Here is a 25,207-nt window from a genome sequence, read left to right as displayed (position 1 = left end):
AACATGTTGCACTTGGTGAAATCAGGTTCTGCAAGCAAAGTAATGGGGGCACATTTAGGTCAACTCGTATGTTCGTTTTCTTTTGCTTGTACAATTGCTTGTTGCAAGGATAACAATCTGAACCAGCTAGGCAGTGAACAGCTCTCTGCATACTCAATGAGCAACTGTGCAGTGTTCCGAGACACTGGCTGTGCTCTCTGTGTACTATAATGAGCCCGTGTGACCGGACATGGCTAACTGAGGGCTGGCTAATTTTCGTCATGAGCCATTTTATGGAAACTTGCTCATTAACACTGAATTCCGACAGTGTGTCTGCAGGGAGCACACAGTGAGAAGGCCAGTTGAAAAACAATGCAATCGAACCTTGAAAAACATGAAACTAGCAAACAACAGTCAGAAAAAAAAAAGATCTCATAAGACAAAACTAAAAGAGTGGGTGAGCGAGAAAATAAAGCATTGTAGGTCTTACCTTTCTGTTTCAGGTTAACCTCGATGGTGACAAAATTTTCAAAGAACACATAGTAGATGTACGAGTAATTCTGCTCGAAGAGGTGTTTGAGTTCAGCAGGCTCCGCATTTTCTACAAAAATAAATAAAAATAACAAGTAATCAGCGAGACATTCAGCTTTTTTTTTTTTTTTAAAACCAAGAAAGTTTTGAACAACAGTTGTACAATTTGAAATGTTGCAGGGAAATAAGCTGGGTTCTGATCAACACTGGCCGGGTCACCTGGGTTCTGGTGCCTGATGTTGAAAGACCCAAAACACCCAATGACCCCAGGTTCCATCAATGATGATGTGTCCAATGCATCTGCATGATGTATATTTTACCTTCAGGTATTTATGTATACACCTCTAGATCAAAAGAACTTTAGGATCATGACAAACAAACATTACTTCATTGTGTACGGTGTAAAATACCCCTTAATGCTTGGTCTCTCTTTCAAGCACACAATCTGTCTAGTTTATAATTTTTCTCTTTCAGGATGCAGGATGTGAGCGGGTCTCTTTATACTGATGCTGAAGTCTACTTCAACCTGCAGCCCAGCAACACAAGTCAATATTTGTGCTTTAAAGCTCCTCCACACAGTCCAGCTCCACTCATCATCCTAATGCAGCCGGTCCTGGTCACAGACACGTTCCCGCAGTGTCCAGCAACCTCAGTCAAGCACCTGCTTCATTCTGTTTATAGAGCCGTGAGCCAGCATGAACACCAGAGAACTAATCACAGTATTAATACCATTACATGTTCTGTCTCTAAGAAATGCACATTTGACAGTAGCTTGAGTTGACAGTAGGAGTAGCTTGAGTTAGGATGCAGATGTAAATTTATATTCATTAACAAAATCAGTAACATCTGTAAAAAAAAAAATTGGTAACAACCATTTTTATATTCTTACTGTTTTGAGTTTTATTAAAATTAATAATTGGTCTTCCATAGTAGCATACATTTAGATCATGATAACCACAGTTAAAACCAACCATACAGCACCTCACTGCCATGGTAAAATGCAACTATATGGTTTCTATGGTATTTGTATGAAAAACAGTAGGCTAAATATACAACTTGTACAAAAATATAATGATAGGCTATAGCTTAAATCACAAAAAATACTGTAATTATATTCCCTTACTCCTTTATTAATAATATGAATCTCTACATTAATAATATTATAAAATTCAATATGAAAATCCTACATTTCTGCCACAATACCATGGTGCACTGCAGTTAGTGTTACAATAAATCCATTTGTAGATTGAAAAACCTTCTGACTGTATTTGTCACCTTATGTTCAGCCTTGTTTCTTTATCATGGACTTTTAATTTGTTTTCATGTTCACCATGTGTTCCTTTGTTCAGTTTTCCCACTCTTCGTCATTAGTTAATGTGTCATTAGTTAATGTGTTCTATTAATCATCCTCATTTGTGTTTGCAAGTTGGTCTCTCATAATCATTCTCTGTCTGATCACCGTTATGTGTAAGTGTGTGTTGCTCAACCTGTTTGCCTGTCTTCTGGATTGAAATTAAAACTTTGTATTTGGAAATGATCTTCTTTTTCGTCTGCCTTCCTGCAACCCACTGTGATAGTTTCTTGCGCACAGTGTTTCACCTGTTTGTCAGCGCTGTTTCATCTGGATTTAAACTAGTTTAAATCACAGAACGAGAACCTAAACTTTAGACTTTTTATGAATATAATAATATTATTCACATATTTTGCTCCTAAAAAAAAAAAAAAAAAATCAATAACCATATTAGTGGTTTCAAGAATTATGGAATTTCAATGAAATTGTTATCAGCTACTGAAATTAAGGGGTTAAGGTACTCAACCACAAAATTCCTCAAAATGCCCATCCCGAATTCAAACAGTGAGCCAAAGACCTATGAATTTTACAGATTGTGGTGTATATCAAAAAGCTTTGAGCACAGACAGACAGAGGGGAATTTTGGCTGAAACTACAGTACATGAGAGAGAACAGGCCAACGGATGGTGCTACACTGGCTGTCGGAAATATTTGAGATCAAAAATAGAACACAGCAGAGAGTACAAGTGTCTGACAATGGCCCTCATCTTTAAAGATGAACTGAACACCACGGAAAGAACGACAGCGCTGACGCTCCTAAACTGTCAATCTAAAGGAGAGCATAATGTATGATTCATCTTAAAACCAGAACTAACTAAGATTCTGATGCTAGGAAGTTGTGGGTGAGTGGTTGGCCACTTTCTGGCCAAAGACAAAAGAATGTAAGTCTATGGGATTTTTTTTTTTATCATCCATCACGCAAAAATCATAATTTCAATCACTTAGAAAAGTAGTTACATATAAGTTTAGCCCTATATGTATGAACCGGAGTCAGACACTGATAAAGGAAAGACTCTCTTTGAGAATGAACCAGATAGTTTTTTCAGCCATTTTACAATGATGGATGAGCAACACACACACACACACACACACACACACACACACACACACACACACACACAAATACTGTTACAACATTCGCCATGCACTATAATGAAGCAACACACACAAACATGTTGCATCATGTTCACTTATTAGGCCTATTTGTTGTACAGGTGCTCAAGTGGCAAATGTGACATGATGCCTACTGATACCGAACAAGAAAATATATGCTGCATGGAGATAAAAGAGGCATTATTTTAATTATAGTTGTAACTTAACTGTAAAACTGTAAACAGATTTAATTTATGAAATACCATTGCCTAACGCTGTTTACTATAATGAAGGTTAGAAGACAGATACAACAGCTTGAAGTGACTCCCTCATGTATCCACTGCATCTTCAGCAGTTCTGATATCTGGAGTACATTAAGACTGTTATGTTCACTCATACATCCAACAACAAAACACCTGAATTGCTTACAAGACATTCTTGTCGCTACAGCTGCTCTGGCGTGGAGAAAATGGCAGAATGTGTACGGCTCACTCAGGGCGGAAACTGTGCTAATACGGCAGAATCCGTCAGCAGTCGCGGGCAGAGCCTAAGCGATGTGACGTCACATTGTCAGAAAATTAAACGGCTTGTTCTATGAGACTGTTGAGGTTTTATGGTGATTAAAAAATAGGAGTGGGTGGATTTGTATCATTTTAGGGTGGAATTGTGTACTAGGGATTGCATAGACTAGTCGACTTTAATGCTCTGCCATGACGCTTTAAGCTTGACGTCGACTAGTCGCTAGTCATGGTCTATAGAGGACGCAACAGGATAAGAAATCTTTTAAGTCCACTTTTCCAAACAGTTCAAATGACAAGTAAATGCATAATCAGAGAGTGCTCCACAAGATATGTTTGATTATACGATCTGGAGAGCTTATTGTACTTATAAGTTAATCTTCATTCTCTACTGCATTGTAATACACACACACACACACACACACACACACACACACACACACACACAGAGAAGCTTGCACATCACGTGCAGATCGGGCGCACGGAAACATTCAGTAACGCAGAAGTGCATTCTCAACACTAACTGTGATTTATCAATAAAATAGCTTAGAAGCTGAAAATTTCAAGCATATTGTATTTCTTGGTAACTAAAACCCACAGCTTCACTATTAGAGACGGTGCCACTATCAGAGACGTTCACAAGCAATCGCTCTTTCACTAATGCATTCATAAAAATTTAATCTTTACTGTGCTACTTAATCTGTATGTGATTTAGAACGAGCAGAAATCTGTGATAAAGAAATATAACGGCATAAAGACGAGAACTGATCAAAAATAAGCTGTTATGTAGGAGCAATAGCCTTGTGAGCATCGCTGTCTGAGTCATATATGCCGTAGATGTGCACAAGGCAACCCACGTTCGAGTCTCAGCTCGATGTTCAGGCTTATCTGTTCTTTAATGACGTCATCAGCATTTTTCGTCACATAAATGTCGACTTTAAAAAATCTGAAATCGTTCAACCTCTATTGTGTACAAACACTGCCAACACACATTTATGTTCAAACAAACACCAAATAAAACTGCATTTTGCATAATAGGTCCTTTTTAAAGTAAAAGTACACATTTAAATCCACTCTCAAAAGTACAAATTTTACAAGTACAAAAGTAAATGTAATGGAGTCAATGTACTTTGTTACTACCCACCTCTGTATATGTGCAATAATAATAGTAGTGTAGTCATTTAAATATTGAAAATCAATAAACTTTAAGATCTCAGGCAGTTCACAAGTTACTGAGTGTTTACCTCATATAAAATATGACTGTTGATCACAACAGCAATTCTCAAGCTCAGCATGGCAATTGATCTGTGCACAGAAAGGCTAATGTACTGTAGTAATGCAGGACGTCAGCTTTGAACTAAATCAATCTTAAATTCACATCAGAAGTTCATTTCAAATAGTCACAGATGCATTTGACTAACAGGTAGGCCTAGTTCTTAAACAGTATTGTGTGCTTCCTATCAGAGCAGTTTCTCAAACACACCCATCCGTTTATTTAGGCTACTTCACTTCCTCAGGTCCACAAATGCACAAAAGCTCAAAAGCTGTTGTGCACAGGGTCTGATCTAGGCCATAATAAGTGGATGTGTGAATAATGTTTAATAATGTTGAGCTTATCACTTCAGGGAAACTTCACTTCATTACTGTATAATATGCATTTAAAATACGCAAGGACCTAGTGATACATACAACACAACATTAAATTAATAACTTGGTCATACCAATTCTTTGTTTAGTGCGTTCAAAACTGCAATATGTTCAACACCATTCTGATGTCTGGAATCAGTAAGAAGTTTTTTTTTTTTTTATTATGCTTTTATACAGCAAGGATACATTAACTTGATCATGAGTGACAGACGAGACATATAAAATTACTAAATGCTGTTCTTTGGAACATCCTGAAAGTACAATAAAAATGTATAATGGTTTCCACAAACGTGATATTAAGCAGCGCAACTGTTTCCGACACTGATAATAGTAAGGAATGTTTCTTGAGCAGCAAATCATCATATTAGAATGATTTCTGAAGGATCATGTGACGCTGAAGACTGGAGTAATGATGCATCACAGGAATACATTTGAAAATATATTAAACCAGAAAACGTTTATTTTAAATTGTAATAATATTTCACAGTATTACTGGTTCAATGTATTTTTGAAAATAAAATAAGAGACTTTCAAAATCATTTAAAAGTATTACCAACCCCAAACTTTTTGAACTGTAGTGTAGTATTTAGAACTTGTTTGTTTTGGGAAAATTGAAATAAATAAGCAAAGCCACCAGTTTTGCTCCTTTTCCCCTAAAAATATTAATTGTGAAAAGTGCAGAAACTAAAACTATATTGTTTTTCTGCCATGCTGTTATGGTTAATTCTTTGAAATTCACATTATATTTTACCCACCTCTACTTACAAGTCACTTTCTTTTAAAATAGACCTTACAATATAATACATTACAACATTAAAACTATGTGTGTTACAATGAAAATCATTTTTCATCGTTTTTTTTGCTGTAATGGAAGTTACATGAAGTTTCCTTGCCATTCATAGCAACATCACATTTTCAGTTTCAAAACAATCATCAGTGTACACAATGGCACAAGGAAGCCAGATAACACCACACTGAGCAATTCAGGAAACAGGACAGTAACTAGCCTATACTCCACGGCAGGCCAACATCTCTAACAGGACTCTTTAACCGAAGACACTTCACTCAAAAATCTGTGATGTTACATAAACCATCCACATATCCAACATTCAGGAAGTCAGTGCAGCTAAAACAACTCAGGAATCTGAGGGAACTGGCCTCAGACGGATTCCTTCTCGGACTTCCTTGACTAATCCCAAAGGAAGTGCTGGTTTATTTCTGTTATTCAGTGACATCCCACCCATTCCTAAAGAACCAAATCGTTGCTGTCCCCCACCCAAAACATGAACTAATCTCCACTGGTCAAGAGACATCTTTTTCCTTCGACCGCATTTTGCATGACAGGCCATGAATTTGAGTGAGATTTATTTCTCTCTCTCTTAAAAAAAAAAAAAGTTCAGGGATCCACTTTATTTAAAGTTGACAGTTACATTGTACTCAAATAAGTACTGAGTAATATTAACTACATGCACTTACGGTTAGGGTTTGGCTTAGAGTTAGTTACTTGTAATTATGAATAATTTACCGTTATTAAAATTCTCATACTCTTCTCAACTTCTAAACATCCTATCACAATGTGAGCCATCACATGCAAAATGATTCATTCAATTATATGTATATATGTATATGAGGTATATAATTGATATGGCATAGATAGATAGATAGATAGATAGATAGATAGATAGATAGATAGATAGATAGATAGATAACTTACAGACATAATAACCAATTGAACTTAATAGAAAAACTGTCAAAATGTGCAAACACAACATCTATTCAATCTCAGATTCACTGACATCTAAAGAGGTTCCAGTGAAACCAATGCATGTCTTATCAAAACAAAACCCACTCCAGACAAAAAAAAAAAAAACCCATTCAACCATAAAAGAGAAAAAGACACCCATATCAAATCATTGTATATCAGACCACACTTCCAAATGCAAACTTGTCAAACACTGTCAAACGTGTCACAGAATTGCAGGTAAACAAACACCATGATTGTTGATGGTGCCTTCATTCTCCTCTCTACATAGCATGTTAGCTCCATGCAAGGCAACATTAGGTTCATAAAATAAATACAAATAATGTTATTTCTCACCAATAACGATTCGAAGATGTTTCAGTCTTGTCAGCACGTCTTTCTTGGGGTCCAGGACTTTCTGTGTCGATTTCCTGACATCTCCATGAGGTTTTTTAGAGAACATTCCGAGATGTTTTGAAGAGCGAACGATAATCTTCCGTTAATTTCCTCATACATGGAAGGGGTTGTCAAATTCACGGCTCGAAAGCAGTTATGGGTTGTGAGGAAACGGGAGGAATTAGTGGTGAGGCGTGCATTTTTGCAGAGGAGGTCAGACAAAAGAAAAGAGCAGGCAGCCCTCCTCTGTGTGTAAGTGTCTTGTGAACTACACAGTACACACCTCTCTGAAGATCTGAAAAAACATGGCGGTCGGAGGACGCGACATGAAAAACACCTTCATCGATGCCAGAGTCATCCAACGCTCAGACGCACAACCACACACATCCAGAAACACACCAGTCAAGAGCGATATTATTTTATTATACGTTCATAAACCGTGTTTTTGCATAATTTATGTAAAAATAGATCATTGCACTTCATATTTGATGATAAAAAGGTGTAAGACATTTCTAAACTGTCATAATGTTATGTTTTTGTATTCTTGTTTGAAAGGTTTTATGTGTTTATATTTTTATGTACGCTATTCTAATATTTCTACGCTATTTATAATTCTATTTTTTTCTTATATTGCTTGCCTTTGTGACTCAAAGAAGGGTCAATTTCTGTTTGCTAATAACTGGGGAAAACTGACTGAAAAACAACAACAAACATTTAAAAATGTGAACATTCAAAACAACTGTCTTTTTCATTTATTATAATATTGTTAACGTTTTTGAGCAGTATTATATATTTATCATTGTGAATATAAATTATACTTTACAAACGAAAGACAATATATTATGAAATAATGAATTCAACATCTTTGTTTTGTCGATTCTGTGTCGATTCATAAGCAGAAGTCTGCACACTAAGTTCCACATTTATGAGTTTTGAAAAAAATGTTTTAAATCATCCACTTCAATAAGTAAATAAATGTAAGGTAGTACAGTAGTACATATTTGTTGTAAGTTGTTTCCCCATAAACTTGTTCTGTAGGAATACTAGTCTATTCAAGCAAAAAAAGTAAAACAAATGATAGACATAATACAAATTCAAACTTCATTTTCATTGTTTAGTATATCAAATCGAGTTTTAATTTAAAAAATGTATTTCTAAAATAATATGTCTTCTCCTTATATTATATCCTTTATTTTTGTGCCATATTCCTTTGAGAATAAATTAATAAAAAAAAGAAGAAAAAAAAGAAAGAAAGAGGTTTATTTAATAATGTTTGGTTTCAGACAGTATTATTTTTTGATTGTCAAGTTGTCTAAAAATAAAACTGGATGAACAGTAACTCTATTTCAAAATAAATCAAATAATAATAAATGAGATTTTAGAAGTGTTCTTGCTACAATGAAAATAACACAATCATTCCATCTAGTCGTCCATTGATTTATACAGCCTGTTTTTATAGTAGTAAACACGCTCTCCACAGGACGAGTGACTGGCAGGGAACTGTAGTTCTTTAGATCACTATGACCCATATTAACGTAGTTACATGTATCACCATAAAACTACAAGCCCCAGAAGCGCTACAACAGCTCACATTCCGCGCCACTGTCCCAGCCTTTCACAGGGTAGCATGGCTTAATGAAGCAAAAAGAGATTTTTTTGTGGTTTACAAAAATATTAAACGAGCTAAAGCTACTTAATAAGCAAAAGCTCCCCGTTTCGATTTCATCAAATCCAGACTAAACGAACTACTAGTCATTTGCAGGATTTAAACGTTTGCTGTTAGCATGATACATCTAGATGTATGTTTTGTTTTTAGCAATAACATCAAGCTAACAAAAATATCTGCTCACAAAAAGCATTGATTTAAAGGTGAGAAGCAGTTCACAGCTTTCGCGGTAATCTTAGTCGAATAAAAGACAGGATGCCAGTGCACTCGAGAGAAAAGAAGGAGAGCAACCATGAAGAGATGGAGGTGGATTTCGCAGAGCAAGAGGGGAGCACTTCAGAAGATGAGGATACAGAGAGCTCTTCTGTCTCCGAGGATGGAGAAAGTTCAGGTATTTATCTCTCTATCTATCGTCTGTCTGTCTATATTACAATGAGACAGTAATAGCAATATTTTATGTATGTATTATTGTTATTATTGTAGCATTGAGGAATTGCTGGTCCCTGTTTGACAGCGCCTACTAGTCAGTTGACAGTCCACTTCACATACTGAGCCTGATTCTGTTAATTCTAATTTACTTGAAACATATGAAGAAATAAACAATCTGTTTTATTACAGAAATGGACGATGAGGACTGTGAAAGGAGAAGGACGGAATGCCTTGACGAGATGACCAATCTTGAAAAACAATTCACTGATCTCAAAGACCAGTATGTACAATCTTCTTGTTTGAATTGAATCTGTGCATGCAAAAGTGGAATTTACACGTGGATTTTTCCACATTGGTCACTAAGTTTGCATGCTTTTATTAGGTTATATAAAGAAAGACTCAGTCAAGTTGACGCCAAACTCCAGGAAGTGATGTCAGGAAAGGCCCCCGAGTACCTGGAACCTCTTGCAACTCTTCAGGAGAATATGCAAGTCAGAACTAAAGTTGCAGGTCAGTCCAAACCGAACATGGGGTTTTTGTTCTTTGAAATGGTGATTTTTATTAGGTAAGAAAGTGCATTATCTCACTGATTATATGCATAGGTATCTACAGAGAGTTGTGCTTGGAATCGGTGAAGAATAAATACGACTGTGAAACCCAAGCAGCGCTCCAGCACTGGGAGGTGAGATTTACAGATGTAATCCACTATTACTTAAACAATGGTGCATGCTTGAAATGTCATTATAGAGCCATACAGAAGTGTTTATATTGCTTGAGGCTGTTAGTCAGTTACCACAATTGAAGCATGCATCGATTTAAATGCACTTTCAGAATTAAAGTCAGCATGAAACAGAAGTTGCGATAGTCATATATCCGAGTGAAACGGCTTCTCAAACAAGAGAAGAAAATGGGCGGGACTTGATATTGTCCATGGGGAATTGATTGGATGGTTGTTGTTTGCTATTGGTTGATCTCATGTGAGTGACAGGTTGCCCCGCCCTTGTGCCAGTAAACACATCATCAGAACAGAAGAGATGTCGCTACAAAGGGAGGGGAAGATATTCTGATGAATGATTTTGAGGGAACATACATTTTCAAAAAATAATGATGTGCACGGATAAATCATTATAAATAAATACTTATAAAAAATTATAATAAATACTGCAACATTCCAAAAAAAGAAAGAATTGCCAGTTTTATTTATTTATATATTTACAATTTATTTCTTCTAGAGTGAGAAACTCTTATTATTTGATACGGTTCAGAGTGAACTGGAGGAGAAGATCAGACGTTTGGAGGAAGACCGACATAGTATAGATATTACCTCAGGTACTGGAATTGTTAATACGGTCACACATCATTTTTGTGTTTTTGTGTTATTTATGCAATCTTTGTCATATTTCCTCTTTAGAGCTCTGGAATGATGAGTTACAATCAAGAAAAAACAAGAAGAAAGATCCCTTCAGTCCAGACAAAAAGAAAAAGCCTGTTGTTGTGTCAGATATCCTTTACTACAACATGCAGTATTTAACTACTATGGAAGCTTGTTTCCACCATGGAATAAAAAAAGAAAAGAAAAGATGATCGCGACTTTTTATTATTTTGTACAATTCTGAATTTTTTTCTCAGAATTGGATGATATAAAGTCGCAATTGCGTGTTATAGAGTTAGAATTGAGAGATATAAAGCTGCAATTCTTTTTTTCCTCAGACTTCATATCTCACAGTTGTGTTTATATCGCGCAATTCTGATTTTATAACTCGCAATTTTGACATTATGACTCGCAATAGCGACTGTATATCACGCAATTGTGAGTTTATGTGATTTATGAGTTTCTTAACTTGTTCACGGCCATATATAGTTTACATGTTGCAAGACCTGGATATACTGGAAGACTGGACTGCTATTAGAAAGGTTAGACTGTCAAAAACTCTTCTTTTTTTATGTGAAGACATTTTTATTATTTTGTAAGTGATGTATCATGTTACTATCTTGTAGGCCATGGCAACATTAGGACCTCACAGAGTAAAGACTGATGGTAAGATATATTTAATATTCACAACTATAGTCAAATATATTATTCATTTATATATACAGTATTTACATTATTTATTAGTTTTTGTACAACTGGAATAATTATACACTACTGTTTAAAAGTTTGAGGTTGGCAAGATTTTTTTTTTACATGTTTTTTTAAGTATTTTCTGCTCACCAAGGATGCATTTAAAAAATAAAAATAAAAAAAAACAGTAAAAATGTGAAACATTATTACAACTGCTTTCTATTTTAATATATATAATAATATATAATAATAATATTTATTTCCTGTGATGCAAAGCTGAATTTTCAGCATCATTGCTCCAGTCTTCAGTCACATGATCCTTCAGAAATCATTCTAATATGATGATTTGCTGCTCAAGATTATATTATCAGTGTTGAAAACTGTTGTGCTGCTTAATATTTTTGTGGAAACAGGATTCAGGATTCTTAGACGATTGATTGATTTAATATGTCCTTGCTGAATAAAAGACCTCAAATTCTTGAAGAGTAATGTATGTAATTATGTATCATATCTTGAGTGATTACAACATTCAACTTTTCAGTGACCAACCCAGTGCCCGGTTGCATAAAGCACCTTAAGTTTTTCCCTTAAGTATGATACTTAAGGGGCGATTTCCCCTTACCTAAGAGAATAACTTAAGGGTGTTGAATATAATCTCTTAAACGGTTCTCTTAGGTAAGGGAAAAATGTAAGTGTTTCACGACAGCGATCCTGGATTCACGTTATAAAAATCTGTTGTTGCCATAGATACGCAAACCGTTGCGTTTAAATGACGGGAAAGAGCCCCCGCAACCCGGTGAACCACTCTGCTGACAGACGATTTATGCACGTGGAAAACATCTCCACTGCCGTCTGAAAACTCCCAGTTGCAAAAAAACGCAGTGCTATAAGCAGTTGTAACACCGCAGGTAAAGAGTGGTTGCGATGTGTGACATGGTCAAGGTCGCCGTCTAGTTTGTTAGCGACGTCAAATATTGCACGACGATCAAATTGGTATTCTTGCAACAAAGGGTTCTCCCTATCCCTAAAAATTCTTCTTGACACATAATGATCTTCAGCTGATGATCTTTGTCCGCGTTACTCTTAAGGTTACGATTTCCAAACCTTAAGTTATACTTAGGGAAATGACCGTTAAGGGGTTTTATGCAACACTTAACGCTTTTTAAGGGATTACTTAAGTGAAAAAACAGCATTTAAGGGAAATTCTAAGTGTTTATGACGTTTCACTTAAAGAAACCCTTAAAGTAACACTTAAGGTTTTTTTTCTGCAACACCCTTAGGTTTAAGGGAAACATAAGGGCGGACTTAAGGGAAAATTACACTTAAGGTGCTTTATGCAACCGTTCTTTCAGAAGATCTTTAACCTCTAGACCACCTGCTGTAACGGTTATAAGTTTGGCACAAATGTAACAGTTAATCCAAATCAGGGTACACTATTCTAAAATGTCCCTTTTACTATCGTGACCTTGAACAATGTACTTAAGTCCCTTTTGCTCGGGGAAACTTCCAGGAGTTTCGGTGCATAATAATCTCATCAAATTGCGAAGTGGTAACTTGTTAACAAATGCCAGTTAACTATAGACACAGCATGTATGTATGGTTAGTTGATTTGTATCAGTAACAGCAGAACTTTGCTTTTATTTGTTGTAGTCTCTTCAAAGAGCGAGAAACACCAGCACAATGCCCGCTCGGAGGACGGACGCTTGTTTTACGACGGGGATTGGTACAGCCGCGGACAAGCCATATGTATTGACAAGAAAGACGAGTATCCTACGAGGTGAGGGTTCCTTACCCAGACACGCTGAATTGCCAAGCTCATATTGATTATTCTGCAGCATTTTTCTCCTCTGTCTTTTTTCAAAACAGTGCTATAATAACTACAATCAATCACGATGAAGTCTGGTTCAAACGGGTCGATGGGAGCAAGTCAAAACTGTACATCTCACAGCTTCAGAAAGGCAAATACTCCATAAAACATGCCTGATCTACCTGAGGTCTGAAATGTTTAATAGTGCCATTTTATGTACAGTATATCATGATTTAAATACCTTTTTTGATGTTTAAAAACAGATACGTTGGTGTATTGTCTGTCATTTGAAATGTGGGGAAAGCTGATGTTATTTTTATTGTTTATTCAATGCAACACCGTTTGTAAGGTTATTATGCCGGACAAATTCAACCATGTATTTTAATTACAGGTGAAGTTACTACAATGAGGTGTTTTACTTTTGTATTTTGACGACTGGGCTCATTTTCCATTTCAATTCTGCTCAGTTAATGGCGTTTGAACCCAGTTCTGACGTGTAGTGATTTGTAATGCCGTGTCAAGCTACCAAATTGTATCCTACTTTTATTTTTTTACATTTCTGCCTCATCACTGTGTTCATATGACAGTTTCCATCCTTGGTGACTTTTCAGTGTAACGAAACGCTCTCGCGCGTCCAACATCTTTTATGAAATACAGATATATTAAGTATTTTTAGGAGTGAATAAACAAGACGTTATCACAACTTCTCAGAGTATCAGGCCTTTATCAGGTCTTCTAAGAAGATGTGATCTGATGCTGCTCTATTTACAGTCTAGTCAAGCCATGAATTCTTTATATCATACATTGTAATGTACATTTCAGCTCTGGTCATTGGTTGTTGTTGTTGTTGTTGTTGTTTTAAATGTGGGGTTATATCACCACCCTTTGGTTTGTTGCTGTACTGTGACTTTTACATTTCTTGTTTTATCCATACTTTTGAAAATTCTGTGCTGAATGTATTTTTGTCAGTTTCTTATTAATTCACATTGAACAAACTCTCAAATACAGCATTTCAATATCATAGCGCTTTGTTGTCCTTAATAAATGACACAATTCAATAGTCTAATTAGAATAGAAATACCATGGGTTAAAAAAGAGACAAGTTGTATAATCTTTGCCAAACTAATTTAGTGAGCGTGGAGTCATAGTATTATCCTTTAATTATGTTTGCCAGATCATTAATACAGCACAAGATGAAGAAGAGAAAACATAAGACTTAAATCATACCTTGGTTTAAATAAAGTAGTGGCCAAAAGTGATGTCCAGAGGGGATATTTGTATAAATATATTTGATATTTAATGACTCTACAAGTTTGATTAAACCATCAGAATAGGAGGAATATATTTTATAAAACAACATTTTTAAATATGCAGGAAGAACAAAACACTAAACTTCGTTAAGGTATGTATTTGACAAAATAATTTGGTAAAAAAAAAAAAAAAAAAAGGCAAACTACAGCTACAGGTTTTATTTTACTATGCAAAACAAAAAAAAATGCACAGAAAAACAAAAATATCTGGAAAAAGCATGCTGCCTTAAATTTTTTAAGTACAATCAACTTGGATGTTTAAGTCATTTCAACTTAAATTACATTCATTTGACTAAAAAATGTATCTTTAACATAAAAAAGTTGAAAATTGCTTAATTTATTTTGATGAGTTACAGCAATGTAAAAACATGTCATAAATTATTGATCATATAATTTTTGCAGTGTAATCAGTTATTGATATTTCTCTTGTTTTTGCGTGTATGACAGTCCAGGCCAAAAATGATGTCCGCACAATTTGGCATGTTTCATTGCACTATAACAAATAAACCAATTGAGACCAAGCACAACTATAGCCCCTTTCACACAGCGCTTTGAACCCGGGAAATTGCCGGCAAATTGCCAGAGCGCCTTCTGTGTGAACGCAAACACGACCCGGGATTGATGCCGGGATCGATGCCGTTTTGGGGACCTAGTAACATTGCCGTGTTCAGTCCCGGAACGCGCGCTGTGTGAAGAAAAGCCGTAATATTGCCGTGTCGTAGTGATGACGCTAAAGCCGGGATCGTTCGCAAGCTGTCAAACGACGTCAAGTTGTAAAGCGCAAGTTTATGATCGAATCAGAGAAAAAAATGCACAAGCGTGGTTTCTCGCAGCTCATAAGCAAACTTAAGAGATTACAACTTTACAAGTCACATCGATGTCACGTGTCTTTACGGCATTTTTACGGGTTGTGTGTGAACGCACTCTCTGATTCCGGAAAATCACTGGCAGTGTGAATGAACCAAAATCAAACGAACCCGGGTCAAATCCCGGGTCACTTTATCCGTGTATTTTCCGGAATCTCTGTGTGAAAGGGGCTTATGCTTTAAAAACATTTTTTTTTTATAATATTTTAATAAAGGGGGAAGAGGTCAAATTCATAAAGCCATTCATAAAGATGCAAATGTAAAATGAAGTCTTGAAAAATGTAACAAAATTATGTGAGTTTGTGCTTAAAACAAGAACAAATATCTGTCAATGAGTTATGAAAACTTCCCTTTAAATTAAATAGATTTTTCTGAGCACACTGGCAGATATTTGTTCTTGTTTTAATCACAAACTCACATAATTTTAAACAATTTCACAGAAAACAAGACTTCATATTTTATGTCATTTTGCATCTCAAGTAAATGTATTTTGATTTAAGAATTGTAAGACAATTCCACTGGAAAACAAGACAACAAAATAAAAATGATTAAGAACATAACATTTCTGCAGTGCATGTGATCAGAAGGTACAGTAAAAGTTATTTACATATTCTAGTCTAGTGGCTGGGAAGCGATTTAAGCTTTTATCTTTTATAAAATGAATTAAAAACTAAAGCATATCTGTTGGAAGTAGTATTGAAACTGTTGCCAATACAACTCATTGTGTTTCTCCCTAGACATTTACATTTAATAGACAACATACTGACGTATGAGGTTCCCTTCAATTTATTCTTTACTTGGTCATAAATTTACCTGCAGAAACCCTGTGCCAATTTTCCTACAGGTCGGACATCACTTTTAAAGCTTTAAAGAGCATTAGTTTAAAATTTTCTTCTGCTTTTCAGATGGACCAATTGAGTAACATTACTAGTCTCAAAGCAAATCATTTGAATCAATGATATGTCGAGTTGTGTTTGAGTATTTATATATGCACTATACACAAAACTGCAAGTTGGTAGTCTTGGTGTGTCAGTAATCACGAGTATAAACACTGTACAGGTAGATAGATGTACTTTATTAATCCTGAGGAGGACATTCAGGTGTAATTTGCTTGACAGTTGCATGGCATTATATGCGAGCTTTATTCTGCGGCTAAATGCTGTAGCGTAAAAATATTTAGGTGACAGTACATTAAGAAGACGTGAAAGTATAAGCTACCAATGACTGCTTTTGTTATAATTCCGATTGTGAAATTACATCTTTAGATGTTTGTAATTAACACATTACCATTCATGTGCATATATTCAGAAACAGAGTTGACATTCAAGTGTGTAAGTAATAGATTAACACGTAGACACAACAAGAATTGGATTTGCAATCTCAAAATGGCATGAAAATACATAATCCTTCACCAAAATGCTTTTCGGGTTCTGCATTTTTAAAGAAAACATGCAGCAAGTATAAATGTGTAAAAGCAAATTCAAACTGAACATTGTGTTGTATTAACAAAAATATAAATATCCACTGGCATTCGTTTCGTTCAACATTAAGACTTATATGCAGCCTTTGATGTTAGAAAAAATGGCTACTTCATAAATATCACAAATATTCTTTAACGGAAGTTTTCGAGATCACAGTTCAACCGAAATACTGTTACACGACACAATAAAGCTTAAATAAACGTGTGTAATCAAAATAATAAAGTAGATTTAATTGTTAGAAATAGGCTACTTTCAAACTCTACAGCATTCAAATAAATGGATCAATAAATGCATTGCAAAGGGGTACAGGATGTTCATTACGTTAGTTAAAAGAGACGTGGCATTAGTGCGCTCAAAAATAAAAGAAACCATTCTCCAGTGTAAATGTCCTCATAAAGCAGAACCAGCACTGTATTTCAGTTTATAGAATCTTTGCAAAAGAAAGAGTGATGCACGGTTCATAGAGTGATTCATACACGTGCTCTCTGTACTGTAACGGTGATGAGCAGCAGGCCTGTGGTCTCTGAGCCGTCGCCGTGAAGCAGTCCTGACCTTTTTTTTTTTCCATTCCCGTCTAGCCATTTTCATGTGTGGTCAAAGCCGGAGCCTCTCTACGCTAAATCCCAGCGCAGATGACAGGTGCAGCAAGCCTCGGACTGATCACGCAAATTTCTTCTTGGTTGCAGTGAAACGTTCCATGTACTGAGCAAGGGAAAGATAAAAGCAAGTCATTATATGACTATGTAATATATGAGTATGAGAACTGAATTTCAAATGGCTTTCTTAGGCTGAGTACTGTCTTAAAGGTGCAGTAAGCGAATTCTGAGAAATAAGTGGATGTTCATATTTTGTTCTTCCTTGTCGTTCGTTCTCCATCTTCGATGTATTTTTCGCAAAGCATTAATTTGCTTCGCTTCAGTTATGATAAAGAGACTGCGTGTTTGTGCATTTTGGGGGCGGAGCAATGAAGGGAGGTGTGTGTTTGTTTGGGTTGATTTCACTTGAAATCACTTATTGCACTTTAAGACTATAGAGCTGGTAAGTCCCGCCCCTTCCGCTAACCCCACTGGACCTCTAGTTTGAAAAATCGTCAATGCAAGTGAATGTGAGAAAATAATTATTTTCTGGTCCCGTTTGAATTGTGCCATGAATGTGAACATATGTTGTCTGTGAATTTTTAATATAATTTTTCGTGTGAAGAATGCTACAATTTAGCGGGTAGAAGTTTGATACGGTTAGACTTTGTGTGAGAGCACTTTGTGGACTACAACTCTTCGCTGCTTTCGACGGGAATCTGAAGAAAGAACAGCTCATTTGGTTTGGATGGTGACATTTGGGTACAAAACACACGGGCGTCTCGATCTGTCTCCATAGATTATCGCAGCATTAGCACCGTGATTTGACAAGTGGAGGGAAAATGTGTTATGGGGTGACGTCACATAGGCGACATGTAGTCTTTCTCGTTATGTCTCTTCCACAACTGCTAGCCGAAGAATCATACAATATACTGTCAAACTCGTAACATGGAAAATTATATACAAAATTCCCAGACAACATATGTTCACATTCATGGCACAATTGAAACGGGACCAGAAAATAATTATTTTCTCACATTCACTTGCATTGACGATTTTTCAATCTAGAGGTCCACTTGGGGTTTTACTGATGGGTGGGACTTACCAGCTCTATAGTTTTAGCATGTAATCATAAATGATCTGCTTGGGTGCGGGTATGAAGTCAGACCCCCGAAGACTGATTTGCCCCTGGTTACTTCAAAATTTTCCTATGTGGTTTTTAATGGGGTTTTTCAATTTATGAGTAATGCAGTTTCCGTTTTTGTCAAACAGCGACCCCTAGAGTTGCTGTGGAGTACATTATTTAACATTACTGTCGTAAATACCACTCACGCAGAGCCGTCTCTGCACTCTTCCGACCGCGCTTTCTTCGTCGACTCTGCCATGATTCACGTCTGAAATGCGTGCTAGTGTCTTCCATAGAGGCTGCTTCATATGTTGTTGATGTATGTGACGTCGTGCCGTAAAGCAAGTCGTGATTCTCGCGAGATTTGTCGGGGCGCCACCTCTCAAACTTCTTTTTATATCAGTAGATATAAAAAGATTTAGCTGATTATAAGATTGAAATTTCACTCATAAGTGAAGCAAATACCTGTTTGGATCGAGTTTTTTTTTTTTTTGGTAACGCTTTACAATAAGGTTTAACATTAGATAACTGTATCAATTAGCATGAACTAAGAATGAACAAAACTTCTACAGCATTTATTAATCTTAGTCAATGTAAATTTACTCATTTTAATTTTTAAAATCCAAGGGTGTATTTGTTACTGACATGAACAATAAACAATTAGATTTTCACTAACGTTAACAAAGACTAATTAATGCTTTAAAAAATATATTGCTCATAGTTAGTTCATGTTAGCTAATGCATTAACTAATGTTAACAAATGAGAACTTTTTGTAAAGTGTTGGAAATTTGTTTATAGCCACTTGGCACCGTTTATGCCTGAAAGTAAGATCTCTTTTGGGCAAACCAATCACAAGTGGACTAACTAACCTTTTTTTTTGTAAAAAAAAAGGTCCAAAATGCATTGAGATTTAATCACTCAAACTACATTATATTTGAGGGGTTTTCTTTCTTTTTTTATTTCCTTTTCTCTTAGAGGCAAGTTGTATTGTCAAGTACTGGTGCCTAGCTAGATTTCTTCTTGGTCTTTCCTATTACACCTTCCTGAGATGACGGGATTAGATTGTGTGGGATTTGACTTTGTTTCAAAAATAAATACTTAGACCAGTTTTGTTTTACATTCAAACTTAAGCTGTGGTATTTTCCATCTTGGAAAAAAACGTGATATTTATAGAGGATGAGACGCACAAAACTAAGCTGACAGTTAACATTGGACCTGGAATATAACCTAAAAACAAAAGGTTTTTTTTTCATTATGCCTTCTTATAAAAGACAAAATGTACAGCTATAAAAATTAAGGTTCTAAAAGGGTATTTATGCAGCAATGCCATAGAAGAAATGTTTTGGTTCCCAAAAGAACCTTTCAGTGAATAGTTCATTTTTCTTAATGTGATGCATTTTAATAATCTAAAAAAACTTTTTCCACTATAGGCCCTTTAGCATCGAGTTTATAACTATAGGAACTTAGTTATAGGAACCAGCCACCATTCGCACCGCCAGTTGGAACTCTCAAGTAATGTAAGCTGCGCTTGTTCTGCGCTTTTATTTTAACGGTGCGGCGCTGAGAACGCTAGAGCTTGAGCACACAGCTCCCATTCTCTGTCATCATTAGTTTACAATCTGTTTAACAGTCCTGTCTAATGCGTTATTAGATATAACTATTATACATAGAAAGTAGACAGTATATGAAATGTTATTAGCGTTTGCTGTGTGGTTGATGCCCAATATCGCTAGCTGAGCAGAAATACAAATGTTTTGTGTGGTCCCCTCAAAGTTGCGATGGATTTTCTCCTTAGCGTTAAAGTTAAAGGGATACTCCACTTTAAAATGAAAATTCTGTCATCATATACTCACCCTCATGTTGTTTCAATCCTTTATGAATTTCTTTCTTCTGCTGAACAGAAAGGAAGATATTTAGAAGAATGTCAGTAACCAGACAGTTTCTGGTCTCATTGACTTCCATAGTATATTTTTTTCCTACTATGGAAGTCAATGAGACCAGAAACTGTCTGGTTACTGACATTCTTCTAAATATATTCCTTTCTGTTCAGCAGAAGAAAGAAATTCATAAAGGATTGAAACAACATGAGGGTGAGTATATGATGACAGAATTTTCATTTTAAAGTGGAGTATCCCTTTAAGAGGTCCATCTATCACTGTTTTCCATGTTCATAGAGTTAGTTCATAGAATAAATAAATCTGTGTGTGTACACGGCTTTTCTTTTTTTTAAATGGCGGGAGCTGGTGTTTCACGTGCGTTCGGCTGTGTACACTAACATCACTGGTCTAAAGTAGGAGCTAATTCAGTTCCTCCAAAAGTGTTCCTAGTTCCTGCGGTGCGATCACGCCAAAAAGCGAGTACTTCAGCCATTAGTTCTAGGAACTATAAAAAAGGTTCCTCTGGTGCGAAAGCCCCGAAAGAAAGAACCTTATGTGGAATGGAAAGGTTCCATGGATGCTAAAGGTTCATCATGGAACCAGAGATGGCATTGAAGAGAAAAATATAAGAGTAGCCTAAACTGACACAAACGTACTTTATCATATCCTTCTAGGTCCCGCATATCTTTCACTTCGAACAGGTTGCCCTCCACAGACAGCAGGGACACCTGGGACTCTGTGAGGATGGAGATGGGGATAGAGGAGAGCTCCAGACAGTTCTCCTCTAGCCGTAAGACCTTCAGCCTGGGAGTGCGAGACACCTCTGGAGTCAGGGTTGAAATCTGAAACAGAACAAACACGGCAAAAAAAAGTCACCCTGACACCCCTAAATCATGACATGACATTTCCTGGACGCAATGAACTAAAAACTCACCTGGTTCTGATTGAGGTTGATTTCAATGGCTTGCAGTTCGGCCACCTCTGCAGGAACCACGTGGATCTGATTCTTGGACAGGTCCAGAACATCGAGCTGGCGAAGGCTGCCGAGTCCAGCGGGAAACTCCTTGAAGTGATTCCCAGACAGGTTCAGGGTCCGCAACGACTTCAGTTGACCCACTGACGCAGGAAGCTGATTCAACTGGTTCCCATTTAAAATAAGAGTCTCCAGCTTCTTGAGTTTCCCGATATCATTTGGTAGACTGGCTGTACACAATAAAAATCACACATTAATGGAGTGCTTAAAGGTTCATATAGTAGAATACAGGCTTTTTTTGCAATAATGTGTGTTTAATCTACTGCAGTGGTTCTCAATTCCAGTCCTCGGACCCGCTGCTCTGCACATTTTGTACGTCTCCCTTATTTAACACACCTGAACCAGATCATTAGCTCATTAGGAGAGACTCCATGAACAGAACTGAGTGTGTCAGATAAGAGAGACGTACAAAATGTGCAGAGCAGTGGGTCACGAGGACTGGAATTGAGAACCACTGATCTACTGTGTAGACACTGCAGTAGAGCAGTGGTTCCCAATCCTGGTCCTGGGGACCCACAGCTCTGCACATTTTATAGGTCTCCTTTTATCTGACACTCCCAGTTCAGTTCATAGAGCTTTTTCCTAACGAGATGATGATCTGAATCAGGAGTGTTAAATGAGGGAGACATACAAACTGTGCAGAGCTGTGGGTCCCCAGGACCAGGATTGGGAACCACTGCAGTAGAGGAAAATAAGCCATTATTTAAATCAGCCAAATTAAATGCAAAAACACAAAAAATGACGTCAAAAATTCCAGTTTTGTCGAATATCCTTGTAAGCACAGTTTATTAAGAAAAAAGTCTGTAGACGGGGTGCACATAACTGGTGCGCATGCGTGGTAAAAATGAACGATGTGCTGCAGAAAACGTGGAGGAAAGCGCTTTTGAGTACCAACATTTTTGGGTACAGCCTCAGGGACACGTTTACTTACTGGAGTAGGATTTTTCTCCATCTCCGGTAAGATAGCAATCCTTATGATAAGTGTGTTCATTAATTATTAGGGGTGCAACGGATCGCAGTTGATGCGTGATCCGCACGGACCAGGCCTGTCGCATGTGATCCGCGAATTAACTGCTAAGTTTAACCATCTTAAAGTAAAAGTTTATAATTTGGACGTGTTTTGTCTTCCCAATTTACACATTCAAACGATTTTAAATGCGGAAAAAGAGGCGAAAATCAGGACTCTCGTGCTCTTATCTGTGTACAAAACAGCGCACACACCCGAAGTGCGCGCACGCAGAGAGAGAGAGAGAGAGAGGGGCGTTTCAGACAGCATTCAAACAATTGATTCCTCTTTCGTGTTTAATTGCGGTTGAACGGACACATACACACAAAATTATGTTAAAATACCTGTCTCTGCAAGTATTCTCTCGTTTATGTCATAAGTGAACAGTTGAGAAAGTAACCGGATCTGTGCATTCGGTCTTAAAGTGACAGCAGCCTAATATTCCTGCTGTTGTCTATGTCATTAAAGGGATAGTTCACCCAAAAATGAAAATGCTGTCCTCATTTACTCACCCTCATGTTGTTCCAAACCTGTATGACTTTCTTTCGTCTGCTGAACACAAAAGAAGATATTTTGAATAAAGTCGGTAACCAAACGACTGATAGACCCCATTGACTTCCATAGTAGGAAAAAAATAAATACTATGGAAGTCAATGAGGACCAGCAACTGTTCAATTACCAACCTTCTTTAAAATATCTTCTTTTGTGTTCAGCAGAAGAAAGGAAATCATACAGGTTTGGAACAACATGAGGGTGAGTTAATGAGGACAGCATTTTCATTTTTGGGTGAACTATCCCTTTAATGTTAATAAAATAAAATAAAAATACAGCTTTAACAAAGATTAACCTATATATAATTTCTATAGTGAACAAATATTGTTATTTTACATTTAGACAGCTTGTAGGATAAGTGTGCCACGTAAAGTGTGAGTACTAAGCAGCATCTCCAGGTGCTCCCTTGAGAACCAGACCAAAAAAATGTGTGCACCCCTGTCAATAGGCATGTTAGGTGTCAGCTACCCAAAAATGGGTCATTTAGAAATTGTCACTGTACAATGTACACTGTACACTACCAAGCCTAATCAACACTCAACAGATGTAATTTATATCCAGAAGGACAGAAGCAAATTGAGCCTACTTAATTCTAACAGTCAAAAGAGTTCAAATTACTTGCGTATTAAACTATGTTTTCATTGCAAAGAACTTCAATAACATTACAAAAAAATATATAGAATGTTAAGTTTATCTTAATGTAGAGATTTGTCAACACTTACTCAGTTTATTGCAGCTTATGGTAAGACTCCTGAGTTGCTGGAAGCCTCCTATGAACGCTGGAAGCACCTCGATTTTGTTATTGGACAGATCAACTGTCCGCAGGTTTGCGGTGAGTTTCTGCAGCTCTTCTGGGAACTATATAAACAAAGACACATGAGCTGTCAATAATCCATGAGGACATCGCTGCTAAGTGCATATGAGTGGGGAATGTGATTACGACAAGCCTATTAGTACCTCTGTCAAACCCTTTCCGGTCAGCTGAAAGACTCCAGTCTTCTGAGATGTTTCCAAATGAGCTTTGAGCGCGCTGTTCCCCATTTACAGGATCTGGATGTTGCAGATACCGTTGAATTTAATATCAGGAAATCCACTGGAAGACTAAAATAAAGCAATAATAGCATTTATATGAAGTCCAGTTAGCCACTTAAATGAACCATGATTCTTGCATAGTAAGCATAATGTAACTATTAGCATGGCTAGATCAATACAATATGGTTTCAATACAATACAATAGAACGTGTTATGAAAAATAGCAACCTAAACACACTTTAAACCTATAATTACAAACGACAAAGATTGAATTACTGTATTTTATTACTATTAGATTTATCCACTGACTCTTTCATTCACTAATTATTTAGTAAGAACCTACAACAACATTTCAGCTAAAATCTCATTGTTATAGAAGTTGTTACCATAGTAAAAGCATGGTAAATATGGAAACCAGAAAGCATTTACGTAATCTCGGAGGTAAACAAACACATGAACAAAACCTTATGTCAGCACTTTAGCGAAAAGTCTAATTAACAACGAGCTGTCACAAATCTGAACATGCACGCCTGAAACAGCAGTTGACAGCTGTTTATTATTTCAGAGTGATAACGTTACTTGCCTTTAGCCTGCTAGCTCGACTGTAAATCCAGTTTGACAATGTGTAGCAACGTTACAGCAGGAAAAGTTTACAGAATCCCGTTGGCTAGAGCTAAATAACCTTCATTAAGCGCTTAATGAATGTGTAAAAAAGTAATGAAATATGGTTGGATGGTGATCTAAGGTGGTGATCAAATGGTTATCTTCTAGGGAACTTTGTACATCCCCAGGTTGATGTTTGTTTATGTAAATACAGACACTAGTTTATTGAGGCTGCTGCGTGTAATTGCACCTCCCGCCCGCTGGCTGGCGGTCATAGATCATGTGTATCTTCCGTTTCATATTCTGTATATCGCCACTTAGTGGCTTGGCTGTGAAACGACTTCAACAATAAATGTCTAGGCTTATACACATCTAATAGCAAGCATAATAGATAAGTATAGTCTACCTTATAAAAATGTAGCCTATTGATACTACTGTAATAATTATTATGGAATCTCATTCATTGCACTGTTCATAAATAAGGGTTGCAGCAGCAGGGTTGCAAATTTAGACTGAAATAAGCTAA

At 36.6% G+C, this 25,207-nt stretch overlaps 3 protein-coding genes across 9 annotated transcripts in view; 1 reads left to right on the top strand and 2 right to left on the bottom strand.

Moving 5' to 3' along the window:
• ralgapa1 (Ral GTPase activating protein catalytic subunit alpha 1) overlaps positions 1 to 7,552 on the bottom strand; it is a 73,349-nt gene extending 65,797 nt beyond the window's left edge. For all 7 annotated transcript variants that reach the window (XM_084392733.1, XM_084392728.1, XM_084392731.1 and 4 more), the window contains exons 1-2: positions 7,217 to 7,552; positions 470 to 580 (exon numbers count right to left, since the gene is read on the bottom strand). In XM_084392733.1, coding sequence (XP_084248859.1) covers positions 470 to 580; positions 7,217 to 7,322 — 217 coding nt within the window. In that variant the 5' untranslated portion in view covers positions 7,323 to 7,552. The remainder of the gene's footprint in view (positions 1 to 469; positions 581 to 7,216) is intronic.
• A 1,152-nt stretch (positions 7,553 to 8,704) lies between these two features.
• Positions 8,705 to 14,240, top strand: brms1la (BRMS1 like transcriptional repressor a). Its single transcript, XM_084393104.1, has 10 exons — positions 8,705 to 9,312; positions 9,540 to 9,630; positions 9,733 to 9,860; positions 9,953 to 10,032; positions 10,583 to 10,679; positions 10,762 to 10,851; positions 11,200 to 11,264; positions 11,349 to 11,388; positions 13,063 to 13,189; positions 13,279 to 14,240. Exons 1-10 carry the CDS (start codon positions 9,177 to 9,179, stop codon positions 13,394 to 13,396), a joined length of 972 nt encoding a protein of 323 aa, XP_084249230.1. The 5' UTR covers positions 8,705 to 9,176; the 3' UTR covers positions 13,397 to 14,240.
• A 2,210-nt stretch (positions 14,241 to 16,450) lies between these two features.
• Positions 16,451 to 24,954, bottom strand: lrrc57 (leucine rich repeat containing 57). Its single transcript, XM_084393108.1, has 6 exons — positions 24,662 to 24,954; positions 24,004 to 24,147; positions 23,769 to 23,904; positions 21,390 to 21,658; positions 21,112 to 21,297; positions 16,451 to 17,578 (listed from the first exon to the last, which is right to left on the bottom strand). Exons 2-6 carry the CDS (start codon positions 24,085 to 24,087, stop codon positions 17,537 to 17,539), a joined length of 717 nt encoding a protein of 238 aa, XP_084249234.1. The 5' UTR covers positions 24,088 to 24,147; positions 24,662 to 24,954; the 3' UTR covers positions 16,451 to 17,536.
• Between the last annotated feature and the right edge of the window lie 253 nt (positions 24,955 to 25,207).

The sequence above is a fragment of the Rutilus rutilus genome (genome assembly GCF_951802725.1).
Source record: "Rutilus rutilus genome assembly, chromosome: 21".
NCBI classification, from domain to species: domain Eukaryota; kingdom Metazoa; phylum Chordata; class Actinopteri; order Cypriniformes; family Leuciscidae; genus Rutilus; species Rutilus rutilus.
This window is presented reverse-complemented; position numbering and strand designations above follow the sequence as displayed.